The sequence below is a fragment of the Anser anser genome (genome assembly GCF_964211835.1).
Source record: "Anser anser genome assembly, chromosome: 12".
NCBI lineage: Eukaryota > Metazoa > Chordata > Aves > Anseriformes > Anatidae > Anser > Anser anser.
The window spans coordinates 8,177,544-8,193,029 of NC_139733.1; the positions used below are offsets into that span (position 1 = coordinate 8,177,544).

A 15,486-nucleotide genomic window follows, 5' to 3' on the forward strand; every position below is an offset into this window, starting at 1 on the left:
TTTCCTAAAGGGGATTATTTTAAGGGAGCAATAATTGCCCATGGAATCCATTAAATTGTTTACCTATTGGCAAGCCAATGATGTAAATATACTTAATTGCACTGGATCCTTTTAGTAATACAGATAATTGTAAGTTGATTTATTTGCTTCTGTATATAATTGCTTCCCTAGAATCTGTAGCTATTTTATAAATGCTATACTCCTTACAGGTTATACTTGTAGTTTGTTTACACTGTGGACATTTGTTTTGCCCGGAAGTCCAAATTTAACCTACATTAAATCCCTTTTTAAACTAAACAGGCACATAACCTGTTTAAACAGCCACTTCTCCCTACCAATCTCTGGACAAACCCTAACCCTCCCACTGTCGCTCACCAAAATTTGTAACAACAGATTTGTATAACAAATGTATGCACAGACTCCACCCCATTCACTTACCACTCTCATCAAGTAAGTCTTCCTCGTCGTCCCCATCGTTGTCCTCCTCCATCGCTGCCTCCTCTTCATCTTCCTCCTCCTCCTCTTCCATATCCTCCTGCTCCAAGTCCGGGTCCAGGTCCGGATCACTCCCTGAGATTGACTCGTCCGACATGATTCCCAGTGGTGCTCCTTGTGCATTACCTGCTCATGGTCTACTGTGAGGCAGCCCTGCAACAGAGAGCAAAGAGGTACATAAGGAGCCCAGCAAATCCCAACCTTTGAGCACCAAGGCTCAAGATCATAGCACTATTACTACATATAAAAGCATGGATCTACTGTCAGCCTTAAATAACATTTATAGCAGACTGTGCATAAAACCCTGTGTAGAAAACGGATGCCATAAGCATGGTACTGTGATAATAAAGGTCCACCTTTCTAGAAAAAATACGAGAACCACTGAATTACCTAATTCAAAAACGCACCTCTTTGTATCCTTGACATGTACACAGCGGGAGGACTCAGTATAAATACCTTATGTGAACAGTTTCACTACCATCCAAATGTGAAGCACAAGAAAGAGGATCAGCCTAAGAGAGGTAAACTTGTGACTTGGATTGCCCTGGCCCTATCTGGTTACTCCTCTTCCATGCACGAAGAATTATCACGAGGAGGCTGTGCAGGATGGATGAAAAGAAATACACTCCTCAAAGTATAATAAAGAAGGCACCCTGATCTTGAAGAATGTAAAGCAAAGGGTATGTTAAAAAACAAGAGTTATGGCCTGCTCATCCCCTAGAACGAAGAAAACACTCCCTCCTGTCATTCTTTTTCCGTTGCCCCCTACTTACGCCAAATCTTAAGTGTAAGCTATAAAACGCCTGGGAACTAAATGGCTTTAAGAAAAGATTCCTAAGCAGATAAAGCAGCATACATAGCCACAAATTCCAAGAAGTGGAAAAATGTCATTTTTCAATTGTGTTTCAGAAGCATCTGTAAGAGTTTGGAAACTCGAAGGTTACAGACAACCGAAGTCTGCTGGAGCAGAGCTGAAAATCTAACTGACAGGAATGCTGAATTATTCCAGCTGAAGTCATCAGTTCCTGCTTTGCCTCTCTCAGCTCCTCAATAACATCGAAAAGCGTCTGTGAGAAAGCAGAAGGGAAGAAAATAAACACAAGGGAAGGACAGGCGTTGGTAGGTTCGGATTGGAATAGGAAGCTTTTCACCACTAGGTCCGGGTAGCACTTCACCACCGGGCAGAGACAGCTCAAGCCCTCACACTCTTACGTGTGGCATACAGAATCAGTTGGCTTCGCCAAGCAGATGGGAGAAATGGCCAAACTCTCCAGTAGCTCAGGTGGAGCCGTGCCAGTTCACACAAGCTGAGTGCATGCATTCAGCTCGTGCTCTGCTGGGGGCAGGCACCGAGCCCTGCCACCGCCGGCAATCTGGCTCCGGGAGCGCTGACTTCTGACATCTGGTGCCTCCAGGCCTGGGCTGCAGACACAAAGCGATCACAAGCTCTCTAAATTCTATGCATACTTCAGAATGGTAGCTTATTTTCGCTTTTAAATAGCTACAACGTCCACTTCCAGCAGATATAGAGCCCTAAGGAAAACAGCCAACATTTTACTCTTAGAAATAGCCAGGTCGTACTCCGACTTGTAATCCTGAAGCTGCACGCAACTCCCCGCAGTTCAGGAGGTGGTCAGCAGCGCGACCTTCGTAGCTTTCTGCTGGTCATCTGGGATTGCAAGGCGATTTATTTCTATGTTGACCATACAGTGCTAAGAAGGCACGTATCATCCTATCTGCCAGAAACGGTACCAACAGAACTGTATGAAAAAAGTTACAGGCTTCGCTATCCTAGGAAGTCAGCACCAACCAAAAACAGTGAAGAAATACAAACACTACTGAAAGAAATGAATTAAGGTTTCTTAAACAAATGGGAAAAGCCCAAGTGCTGTAATGGCAGTAAACATTCCAAAGTACGACACGACAGAGCTTCTCACATCAGTATTCTTCTGTTTCATTGTTTGTTGCAGAACCTTAAAAAATGTTTATGGGAAAGGATATGGGTCCTTGCATTCCCATAAATAAAATCGCACCCAGTAGAGAGCAGCTATCCAGTACAGAAGTGCTCTAATATGAGATTTATTTTTCTTCTAAGCAGTAAGTATGTGTTTTTTAAAACCTAAATTTTGAAACCTTTTCAGCAGCCCTAGCCATATGCAGAAGAGTGAAACAGAGGCATTCGAGGAGTCATAAGGGCTCCAGAAGCCTGGCAGGTGCAGAGATGCTTAATTCCCTGCCATGTAACTGTCTGCCTGTCCTCCTCCCATCCTCATCCTCGGCTCTGGCAGCTCTGCAGCCACCCTCCATCCATCCACCACGGGAGCTCCATGTCTGCAGAGGCTCGCACCCTGCTCGGCGGCAGCAGGGCACACCAGGCAGATATTACACAGCCTGAAGACTGCCCTCGTTTCTCACACAGACCTGACCCAGTTTGGGGCTTGCACAAGGGGAATTACATCACCCAGGCAGCCTGTAGCTGCCTCTCCTGTTTTAGGGCTGAGTTACTCCAGCCTGCCCCGTCCCCTGCCTTTGCAAACACAGGCATGCCGTGCTCTACATGTAATCGCTGTACGAAGGGCACTTTGCGAGAGATAAACAGATCCCCTTCACCTGATCAAAGTTGCCATTTGTCCAGACTTTCTGGCTGTCCCACGTTAGACCAACTCGGAGCCTGCTGCCCCGTCACACAACGGGCAGCACGTCCCGAGCCGCAGGAGGGTCACCGGCACCAGGCCACAACCGAGAGCCTGCAGTCCATGCAGCACGATGCCCAGGTCCTGCAGGTGGTGATGCTGAGAAAGCGGGCTCGCGTATTAGGTGAAAAGGCTCCAAAATTCCTCTTGCTTACATCGGGAGAAGAGAGCTATCGTTATTAATCCCCCTCCAGGGAGGTAAACCCTGCAATCAGCTGAGCATCAAATTAACACCCAGACAGCCCCTCTCATGTACTGAGCCCTGGCTTTCAGCAAAGATAAAAACAGGTGAGCAGTTTTCTGGGCTTTGCTTTAAGGCAGAAAACTTCAGACAGTAAGTGCCAGGCGGTGACGACTGCCGCCTCCTTGGCACGCACACAAAGGAGACCCCGTTATGGACTCAGAAACTGCAAAAACTCACAAAGGCAGACACATTTCTGCTGTCCTACTGCTTTTCTTTTGCTCTGCAGAGGTTTTTGATCACATTTCTTAATGCACGCTGAAGCTGAGAGAGGAACATGAGTGTGCTCTTCTTCCTTCCTATGCAACAGTGCTTCTCACGGCGGGGTCGCCCGTGCTGCCAGCCAGGCTGTCAAGAGGGGCAGCGAGCACAGGATCTGCCAACCTCGCCCCTTCTGTACAGCACCAGCACTCACAAAACCCGTCCTTTCATTAACCTGTCCTTTCACTACCTGCTCTGGGCACCGACAAGCAACGGAGGATGCGTGGAACAGGACACCAGGTGCTACCAGGAGCAGCGTGCCTTTGCAGAGGGAACCCACTTGCTGTGGGGAGCGCTCAGGGCACAGGACACGCTCGTCCCTCTACGCAGCCATCCCGTGCAAATCCCTTCCAAAAGGGCAGGTTTAACACTAATGCACGGTGCTGAATAGTAAAGAGGATTCTATCACCTCCCCAACTGCTGGCCAAGGCCAGTATCTGGGACTCATCAAGATTTGTCCCTTAAAGCCTGTTTTGTAACCAAGACCTTCCGTGGTCAGCGTGGTACCGGGCCGTACAAACAGGATCAAGCACGCCGGCAAGTCGCAAGAGGATTTGCGCAGGCAGTTTAATAAAACCAGGTATTTCAAAGTCAGTGTTGTGGAAAGCTCTTTGGGTTTTGCTGCAGCCATGTTTTATGGTATTAATCATTTCCTTTTTGTTTGTTTGGCAGCAAAATAGTTGCTTGTGGCCGTAAGATTCCCCTTGCGCTGTCAGATCACACACCAACATTTCAACCTGGAAGCGTGCTGAAAGTAGCCGCGGGCTCTGCGGGGCAGGAAGCCTCATCTTTCTGCTGGATCACCTGCTGGCACGGCTCTGGTACTTTATAGGCAGCCTTCAGTAAGTGGTGATAAAGGACAGAGATGGATCACTGAAGAGTCACATTTAAAACTTTCTGTAAGATAAGAATCTCGTAACAGTTTGCAAGTAATACCCCAATGAATGGTTTTCTTCTCAGTTCAAAAAACTGATTAGAAATAAATCTGAGATCAGTGGGCTTGGGCAGTTTGATTAACAAACATTAGAACTTCTCCAGTTTTCATTATGTAATGTTACAATCTCTATAGGGTAAATATTTACTCCAAAAGCAGCCAGCAGTGTCACTAACCCAGTGGATCTAGCAGACTTCCCCCCCCTCCTTTTTTTTTTTCTTTTCCAAAAATCAACAAGAATTTCTTCCCCCACTGATACCCCCAATCACATTTAGAGCCATCCTTACCTAACCGATTACTTTGTGATTTAAAGCCCTTCCCCCCGTGCAGCTTGACTGGTAAGGCTCGAGCAATCCAGTTGTTCAGCTGTGAAGGAAACAAAAATTCTCCTTCCTTTCCCCTTGTTCAAACCACACCAAAACTAAGTGACATCGATCCCCTGCGTGACGTGTTTACTAGAGGGATGTTAAAGTTAAGAAAGGAAGAAGCCACCTGAAACCCCAAGTCGGAGGGCACCTGCCTGTCCCGGACCGTGCCTGAGGTCGGTGGGTGCACTTCTGCCCACAGCCAGACTTTGCCCAGGCTTGGCACAGGTATTAAGGAGCCCACTGTGATTTGTGCGGCTTCGGAACTGAGGGACAGAATAACCCGGGGTCTTAAAAAACACTCCCATGTATCAACTTTGGGAGAGACGCAGGCCCCACTTTATAGATTAACAGCCTCCTTCCTAAAAGGCACCACAATACCACAACCAGCATGAAACCGGTTGTTCCTTGACAAAAACAAACAAAAAGCCTCTGCAAGAAGGGGTGGAGTATAGTTTGTGTAACTATTTGCCCAAACAACGTTGCACTGCCTTTAAAAGTATTTTTTTTTTTAATTATGCTAGAGCAGAAATTGGCTTCTACAAACAAATTCCTTGGAAATACTCAACATGTCCCCCCGGCTGGCCACCCCATCCAGAAGAGCGGTTTGCTTTGTGCTCCACAAAGCCCCAGGCTACCCGAGGTAGGAGACCCGCCATCAGTGGTGTTCCCAGGAATTACTGCTGTCCCCCAGGACCAACACCGCAGCTGGACAGAACTTCTCACCTCACCACATCACCAGCCACGTTTCCAGCTCTGGCGAATTCCCTACAAGTGGCACTTCAATTCCTAACTACAAAGGTCAAGAATAGGAAGCCTCCCTTCCCCGCTCACCGCTCCTGCTGTCGAAGCGAGCAGCATTTCCACGTAAAAGCCACGTCCGAGCCTGCTTTTACAGGCTCTGCCCGTGGTGCCGACAGCAGCAGCAAGGCAGGCGGTACCGGAGGCAGGAGCGAAATCCTGAGCACGGATTTCAGACGAGTGGGAAGGCTCAATGGCAGCACGTCAGGACTCCCAGCTATATTTGTTTTTAGCAGATGAATCTGGGGCAAATCTGCCCAGCCGCCATTAAAGATCACCAGTCGGAAAAGCCAGATCGCAAAAGTCAGCTCGGGGGAAAGGCAGGCCAAGCCTTCTCTCGTGAGGACAAACTGTGGCAAGAGGCAGGCGAATTCTGACGAGCAACAAGGATCCAGACAGCTGGAAGATCCCTCCAGGAGCCGAAGCCCTCATTCCACAGCAGCAGCAGAGAAGTTCTGCAATAAGTGACACATAGAGAAGCAGTGGAACAGAGAGGGGGAAGAAGGCAAAGAGACAGCCCCCTCCTAAGGAAAGATCAGCCTCTGTGACCCTGCAACGCCCGTCAGCGGCTTTGGCCATCGCGACACGCTAACATTATGGCTTTCCTCCTGGAAGGGCACCGCAGGGAAACGGGCTGAGACAGCTCAAACGATGCCTTCACCCTTCAGCACGAGGCACGCTGCATGCTTCCACGATGCTGAAAGCCTGAGCTGATCTCTCCCATTTTCGCAGAATCACCCCACCCACGCACCCTTCTTTTTTTTGCCATCCAGGGAAGCACTGAGGGATTTCATTACTGGAGACTGATTCACTGCCTTTACCGCCTGATGGCATACCCTCCCATCACCGGTGGTCCAGGGAAGCCCCCATCCCCTCCAGGTGAGATCCAGCCCCCCCCACATCATCACGATGCTACCTTCAGCCACACGCCAGCGTTTCGCTGCCACGGCTCGCCGAGCTGCCGGTTGGCTCTCCATCCTTCCCCTTCCTTCCTCTTCGGCACTGGCCTTAAAAACCAGGATTTGGGTTTATGCAGTTTTTAGGAACAGAAAGCTTCAACACGGTTCTGTCCCTCTTCATTCCCTATCTCGCCTCCAACCCCGATAATTACACTAGAGACAAGAAAGCATTACTTAAGCCACCTACAGCTTACCAAAGAAACTTGAACACAAGCAAAAAAAAGAAAAAAAAGACGTAGGAGGAAACGGAAATAAGCAGTTTTGAGCTCTCATGGTATAAAGATGACAATTAGCATATGGCAGACCCAAATCGCTCCAGTCTGTGATGCGATCAGAAGCTAACTTTTATTGGCTACCACTCTAGATTAAAAATCCATTAAAGCTTTAAGAACTGCCAGCAAGATGAGCTGCTTTCAGAGTCATTCCCTCCAGCAGAACATCCTGCTGGCACAGGGCTGGAAAGATTTATAGTGCGTGCCACTTACAGAGGTCACTTTTCTGCTGGTTTTGAGAACAGTCACTAAAAAATGTTCAGTCTTTGCCTGTCCCTCTGAACAGGTCAAGATAAAAGTCACACGGATCCTTATCTACCCCGCACAAACCCTAAGCCAGCGCTCGTTTCGGTACCGCTCAGGCCCAGCACCTCAGGCAGCACGCAGGGGATGTGGTCGGACGAAGGAGCCTCCTGGGCTTTTGTCCACAGCAAAGGACACGGCCCCAAAGATGCGTCCCACTGGCTCAAAGCCTCCCAGTGGTTCAGACAACTCTGCAAGGAAGGACACCACAGCTTACTGCACGCTATGAAAAGCCTAAGATAGTCTTTAGAGGACTGTTGACATACACACAGCACGCCCCAATTAGAGAGAAGCGTTACTGCGCTAAAAACTGGACTATGAATCTCTCCCTAGATATATTTCACTTTTTAGTCTTTAAGTCCGTGAGTATATGACTTCTTATTTGAAGTAACTTTCGGTAGAGCTTTAAGAACAGCATAACGTGCATTTGGCTAAAGAGCATCACAAATATCCCTAACAAAGGTCCCCTGGGGGCTACCAAGCCACGTTGGTAGCCATACCCAACTGTTCAGCCCCAGCACAAGTTAAAGAGGACATGAATTACACTTGCGAACTGGCACAGGCATACCCAACACTAGGATGGGAAGGTGCAACCACAGAGGGATGTATCAGCAAACTATCAAAAAAGCACCGTGTGGAGTAAGCCCCGAAACAGTAATCTGCACAAGTAGCTGCTGGCTACTGGACTCAACTGTAAAAAAAAAAAGTATCGCCAGCTCAAATTCATAAAATCACCTAGCTGTCATGAACGCCAGGAGTGTTTCCTGTAGTGCACGTTCTTGCTGATCAGACACCGCTGCGCGGGCACTCAGGCCCACGCAGAGCCCAAGAGCTGTTTTTCCAAGACTCAGAAGCGGAACAATACAAAGCATTCAGCTGTGATCTCGGAAAAAAAAACCCACGACCTTTTGCGTGTTCCCTCTCTCAAGGAGAGGAAGAGGTTCTGGCCAACTGCTTCCTGCAGGAGACCACTCGTGGCCCGGTTCATTCACCAGCCGTGGCCGCGGCTCGGCCGGCAGCCGTCCCGCAGTGCCAGCACGGGGCTGTGGGCAAGCCTGTCCCCGCATCCTGCTGACATGTCACCATCCCGGGCGGAGGGGACCGTACGCCGTGACATGTCAACGTCCTTAGGCTCAGCTGAGCTCTCTCCTAAAATAGACCAGGAGTGGAACTTCTTGTCTCATCCCCATTGTTCCTGCCCTCCTCCGGAGTCAGCAGGAACAGACCCGAGGGTGCCAAGTCATTCCACACAAAGTGCCCGTTTGTCTAGCTGCAGAAATCCTTGACTGCTATTCACAAGGGCTGAGCTCTGAAATTTGAGCAGGAAGTGTAAATTCTCTCGACGGGAATGCCTGGGTACAATTAATAGCATTCCTTAACCAGACAGCTGGTTACATGGCACTGCCAGGGCAGATTTACCAGCAATGCCGTCAACCTCGCTCAGTTTCACTCCCAATCCTGTCTCTGTTCGGGACAAAGGCAAATGGCAAAAAACTAAAGACTGTCCAGAGGATGCACCTTCCCATCACGATGCAAGTACACATGTTCATAGAGAAGTCCCACTCTAGCAGCAGGGGCTAACAGCTCTGTATCTCCTTCTGGGAAAATAAGCACTTCCCTAACCAGGAGTATTGATTTAGCTGAAATCTAAGCCCTCCTCTCTGCTTTGTGGTGCTGTGTGTGGTGTTTTTTTTTTTTTAAGTGCTATAATAAGTATGGGAGGAAGGGAAAGGCACCTCTAAGCCATTCTGTGTCATTTCTTTTTTAAGGGAGAGTCAGAAACAAGAATTTCTTACAGTCTGCATGACCATGCAGATCACCCGTTTCCCCAGTGTTCTCTACTTATTTACCCATTATCTGGGTCTTCTTCCTTTCAAGTAGTTAACCGCTGTCATTACAGAATAAGGAAATTCAGATCACATATAAGAGGCCGTCACTACTCACATTCATGGAGAACAGGACGTGCAGTTACAACGGGCAGAAACTTCAAAGGCTGGCTACCGCAAACCTTACTGTGCATTGTCTCAGGAATTCCAGAGCTAGGAACTTCCAGAAGTAAAAAAGTAAACAAAGGAAACCCACACAGCTTCCCTGGGAAGTTCTCTTCCAGAGAGAAGAGGATCACATCCCAGGACTGTGGGGGAAGAAAAAAAAAACAAACAAAATCAGAGCAATCCTCCTCTGGGGGAATGGCTTTTCCCAAAATACTTAATTTCAAAAGCAGTGAGCTTCTTGAACCCAAACCTTCTCCATTCTACACAACAGCCATCTTGCCATCCATCTTGCATCCAAAAGGCAATTGCTTTACCCAGTCTAGAGATCGTAATACACCTCCTATATTAAAATGCCAAAAGGCACTGGTTTTGCAGGGTTCATTCTTTTGCCGTGTTCCCTCAGTTTGTTGACAACTACGGACAAGAAACCTCCTCAAGCCAACTGACGGCTCCACTCCTACGACAAGTCGGTTTACGAATCTCCCCCACCCCAACATCCCCTGCAGAAACCACCCGACCAGTGCCTTTTGGCATATTTTCCTCTTCCGGTTCTTGTGGTGTATTTTTCCACGAGAACACTCGCAATTAAAACAGCAAAACCTGAAAAACCAGAGAACCCCATTAAAAGGGCACAGCCTTATATTTTAAGGAAATTCATACACTAAAAGATTTAAAAACTGAAGGAGACCAGTAACAAGCTTAGAAATAAAAGATCCACCGCTTTCAGAAGCATGCTAGTTCCCAATGATTAACTTTAAGAGGGGAAAAGAAAAAAAAGGAAGAGAAAGCCTCAAGTTTAAGCTTTGTGTTCTCCCAGGCCCATTCCCGCAGGGCAGGTGCAAGACTCCACCAGCCCGTCCCTGGTGCCACTGCCTACAACTGCCAGGGGCAAGGAGGAAAATGCAGACGTGGGGAAGGAGTTTCTCATTTCATACACCCCCAGAACAGAAGCAACGGAAGAGAAGCCAGATTCCTTTTTTCTTTAAGCCAAGAGTGATTGTAAGACTGATAGTAAAGAAGCTGTTCTCCTATAACAGCTTCTGGCTCTTTCTTTATAGCCTTCCTTGTCAGCAAAACTGGTCAGCTGAGATAACGGTGAGGAGAGCGAGGGACAGAGAAGGACACTTCTTCCAAGAGGCAAGGAAATTCAGAAACTTCAATATAAACAGCTTCCCTTAACTAAAGGATTTCATCTGCAAGGATCCCTGCCCAGGATCACCCACGAGTGCGAAGGAAAGAGTACGAGACCTTTCCCATCCTGATAAAATATAAGCTACAGGGTGGGGAAGGTAGCTCTTGGTGGGGAGATGCTTCGAGGAGGTCACTTCACCCAGCGGGACAGTCACCTTCAGCGATAAGGCACTTGCTACAGCACCTGCCCTTTCCCAAACCAGAACTACTTAATGTACGCACTGTCCCTGATGCTTGCAGGAAACATTTATTCCCTTGACAGAAAACATGCTTAAAAGAGACCTGTAAACAAACAGGTGTCATAATCAGATCACTTGACTAAATCCAGCTTGGGCAAGAAGAGATCGTGTCCAAACACGACTGCGTGAGATGAGCCTGGCACGTGCGAACCCTCCCGGACCTAGACCCAGCACCTCGTCCTCCACTCGGGTGTCTTCCAAGTGCCTCCTCCTCCTGACTCGATGGGATGCCTCCATCTCCTGAAGCTCGTCTCCCTTAACAGTTACAAGCACCTTCTTAATGCCTCCAGTGGTTAATCACACTCCTTGTTAACCAAGCATGCCTTTTTCCTAAGCTGAATTTAAAAACTTCCCGGCACCATCATGGCTTTTTCCACTAAATTAAGAGCCCTTGGGTACATAACTTGTTTTGCCCAAAGAAAATTGTGAAACTTTTAAATATAAGCCAATGGAGCGCTTCCTGATTTTACCCTCTATCCTTATTCAGTATTTCCTGTTTATACATCTAATTACAGATGAACATTACTACTAAAAAATTAATTAGCTTCTCTGAGTAGCCTTCAGACCCGCAGCAGGGCTCCGAGGGCTCACATACTGCCACGTACCTGTGCTGCTCCTGACATCCCTGCCACACGTACCCATGCTCGGGCTCTGCAAACACACTTGGTCATACTAGACCAGGTACCCAAACAATTCAGAGGACCCTCTACAGCTCTTTTTCCTTCTTCATGCTTCACCACTCGGCGTAACCTTTATATAACCACGCTTTTGATCAGCTCCAATTTGATGTTTTCTTCCAGGCCACTGATGAAAACACAGCAGAGCACCAGACCCAGCACAAAGCCCTGAGGAATCCCCCCATTCAGAGTTTCCACGTCTGCTTTTTTTAAGCCAGGTTTTTGACTCGCTGACCATTTGTATCTGTTGACCAAGATTCACTTTTTGGTAACACCCCTGCAGATTAGCATCAGGGGAGGAATGGAACAAATATCACACTGAGCCCGGGTGCTCGATACAAGAGCTTTAATTACCATGTTGTGATCTCCCAGAGTGCTGGCTGAGCCCTGGCACTCGGCCACCTAGCTGTTTCCTTTCTTCCACTCATTTTGACTAAATCCTCCCACCAGCCCTCAGTCGACTCCCTTTTGAGCACCGTCCTGTTCTCTAAGCAGACTCAGCACTCCGTGGGCACCTCCAGCCTCCTTTCCAGCCTTCGGAAAGGCTGGAACAGCCAGAATCAGGGGTTTGGTTTTTTTCTGTTAACATTTGGGTGCCACACAGACCTAGAGCAATTCATGTGAAAGCAATACACCTTTACAACCTGGTTATTCCAGAATGAACAACTCCAAATCTAATAATTTACACTTAATTGATGCTGATATGCCAGACCAAACTGAGTTTAAGAGGCTCAGGAAAGTGTTTAATGAGTTATGTCTCTAAACCATTATTTCCAGCATTCTGATAGGCAGGATAAGCTTTCTTCACAAGCAAAATCTTGAGGAAAAAAAAAAAGTTTCCACTGCCAAAGGAAGAAAGTACAAGTCAAGATCTCCACGGGATCTCCATGTTTCAACTCCTTCCCAGAGCGTGCTGGTCCCACAGACTCTGTGCTCGATCACCCACACTGGCTGAGCAGCAGAAGGGATCTGCAGTTTCTGTTCATCAGTTCTGCCCTTGCATAGTCCCAGCTCTTTGTTAATTAGATCAAGCTAGCTTTCCGCAGAGAATGCCAGAGTAATGTCTGCTTGTTATCTGCCAAATCACCACAGAGCCTCTTTAATTGCTTTTATAAGTTTAATGCCTCTCTTAAGGCTCCCTTGTTATGTAAAGTGTGTTGTTGTGCACATTAGGCCTTAATCAAAGTCCTCCTCATGCTCAGCACAAGTTTGGATGCATTTGTGACAGAGAAAGCATTTGGCTATATATTAAGGTATTCCAGCTTTGATTTTCTACTCCTCTGCCAGCAGCAGCCCGCCAGCACAGCGGCAGAAGCCTGTCAGCATGCTTAGCCCTTGGCTGCAGACCTCGGCTACAGCAGCTGGAGGTGCTCCGTGCCCGCACACGGCATCTGCTCAGGCTGCCACCTGGACAGCTTCGGGCAGGCCTGCAGGTGTGGAGCAGGACAGTCGGGCAAAGCTCCATCAGCCAGACGCTGCTCACCTCAGCCCCCTTTCCAGGGAGGTATTCAAGAAGTGTTCAAGTTCCTGGGCTTTCAGACCGTAGCTGATGCTATTCTGCGGTACGAACGCTGTTTGTACTGCAAACCACACTGACAGTACAGGATTTCTCCAGATTCCTTTTGAAGTAGCTGGCTAAGTCTTCCCCTCAAGATTTCTGCATCCTTCGATGGTATCTTCAGTCAGCAAGCTGTCCGGGAGGCCTCTGCTCAGGCACAGATTCAACGCATCCTCTAGACAGGTGCGTGCCAGCCTTTAGGTCTTCGCTGATGTTTGAATAAATCCCTGATACCCAAGTTGATTCATTCTTCCTTCAGATTCGCCGACACACCTCTAGAATAGTAACCCCAGGGCAAGCTGAAAGGCCACCACAAAGCGCTTCAAGTCACTGAACCACTTGCACACTGAAGTGAGCACACTGAAAACTCTGCCGTTACATTTAAGTGGAGTAATACTTTCTTCCTTTTTTTTTTTCTCGGAGAGAATTCATATTGCCTTCGATATGCCACAAGGCTTTCGGAGGTGTCAGACTGACCCCAAGTCCAGCATTCACACTGACTGAGCAAGAACAAAATTTAAATTATCACAGCTGCTCTGAGATTACAATAGCACCGCATCGGTCTCGCTTGCAGGACTAACTGACATTCTGCTGTTTCGCTTCAGACATAAAAGCAAGTTTGCCTGACCTCCAAGAATTTCTAAAGACCTATTTTTTATGCTTTGAGGAATTTTTCAAGTCAACGGTTCTCTAAGTTTTACACCTGCATGGCCGAAGAATTTTTTTTTCCATGTCTTTTTTCCAAAGCATGTTTCAACTTCAGGCATGCTTAGTCTGTTAATAAATGTGTGCACTTAGCATTTCCTGGCTACCACATATGAAATATTGATCAGTAACTTCCTTAATATTACTTAGAACAAGAAGTCTCCAGCTAGGCAGCTTAAAAGATTAAAGATGGCTAAACCAAAACCCAACTCTACCACATTCTCAGAAGCCCAGCCAGCTTCAAAGTTGCCTCTTCAACAATTTTTGCCTCTAATAGCTACTTCTAATTCCCCCTTCTCCCCTCTCACGCATGCAATGACAAAGGACTTCATCAAGTAATGCTTCCCCTTTCTCACACAAGGAATGGTGTTACTTTCTCATTCCTCTTCATCTTTAAGATTCTGTTTCTTGACAAGCATAAAACCCTAGAATGTAAACATAAGGTTTTCAAAAGTTAACAAGAAAAGAGATTTTCATTCAGAGTTTCAGAGTACCTAAACATCAGATCCTACACGTGGTGTTCTACGAGCACAAACCTAAATATTCCTGTTTAATACTTAAGAGATAACACCGATTTGGAAAAGAAAACACATCTCTACATAGCCTTTTGTTTTTATATGGTTAAAAAATGCTGCTTAAACACAGTAAATTCCTGTTTTGCAGTGAGAACTCTCTGAAACAACCCTGACAGTAATTAACTCGATGTACTTGCCAATCAGGAAAACATTAAGTAGAAATTGTTTTGCATAAACAGTAAATACAGATCTCTATTTCTGTACCAAGTACCCAAGAATATATCAAATGGTACTTGGCTGCAGGTACTGAACTCAAAGGTTTAAACTATGAAACTTTGGTGCAGAGAATCTTTCTCCTACAGGGTACTACCTCCCAGATGCTTTCAGGCACCTGAGAGAAACAAGCTCAAAGGAATGACAGAAGGACAATTACGCTGCCGCTAAGCACACAGTTAGAAACATTGCATCTCTTCTGTTCACCTCGCACCTATAAGCAACAAATTTGAAAACACACTTTGTACTTTGTTGCATGCTTATATTCTGGCTTTGCTTTGGATCAAACAAGATGCACCTCAGTCCTCACGGGAAGAGTCTCACTCCACCACCACCCCCTCCTTGCCCTGGTAACCCAGTCCCACCTCAGAGGTGTTTGAAACAAAGCAGTTCTGAGCAGGCGAAGGGCAGGCAGCGGGCAGAGGGGGCGCACAGCCAGTCGGGGCTGCGCGACACCCCGGCAAGGCCAGACAGTCGATCAGCACCCCTAGTAACAGCTGTGATCTGGGGGAAAGGATGGAAAGCTACCGTTCGACAGCACAAAAGGCGTAACTCACACCCGCGCGCACGTGTACAAACTTCCGCGCGCACATACACATCAACAAGGCCCTTTGGAGCTGCGTGGCGGGAGGACAAGAGAAGGCTGCGTGCACGCGCACACACGCCTGTGTGCACACACGGAGGGTCACAAATGGAGGACAGAACGCTAAACGTGAGTCAGCAGTGCACCCTGGCAGCGATGCAGGCTAACAGCATGCCGGGCCCCAGCAGCAGGAGCACGGCCCGACCGAGAGAAGCGACTCCTTCCTTCCACTCGGCTCTTCTGAGAGGCACCCGAAACACAACGCGCGCTTTTTTGGACACCCCCAGCACATGAAAGACACAGATAAAACTGAGCGAGTTCAGAGGGGGGCTGCCGAGACGCTGAGGGGGATGGAGCACTTGCCACACGAAGGGAGGCTGCGCAAGCCAGGAGGTCGTAAACTGCAACAGCAGAGGTTGTGACCTGA

At 47.7% G+C, this 15,486-nt stretch overlaps 1 protein-coding gene across 3 annotated transcripts in view; it reads right to left on the reverse strand.

Annotated features, from left to right (window-relative positions):
- The window catches only part of RAD54L2 (RAD54 like 2), a 62,151-nt gene that overhangs the window by 44,160 nt on the left and 2,505 nt on the right, over positions 1-15,486 (reverse strand). For 2 of the 3 annotated variants that reach the window (XM_083795068.1, XM_083795071.1), the window contains exon 2: positions 439-648. In XM_083795068.1, the coding sequence (XP_083651194.1) occupies positions 439-592 (154 nt within the window). In that variant the 5' untranslated portion in view covers positions 593-648. Of the gene's footprint in view, positions 1-438; positions 649-3,119; positions 4,824-15,486 lie in introns of those variants that run through there. The other variant, XM_083795069.1, reaches the window with a different exon arrangement.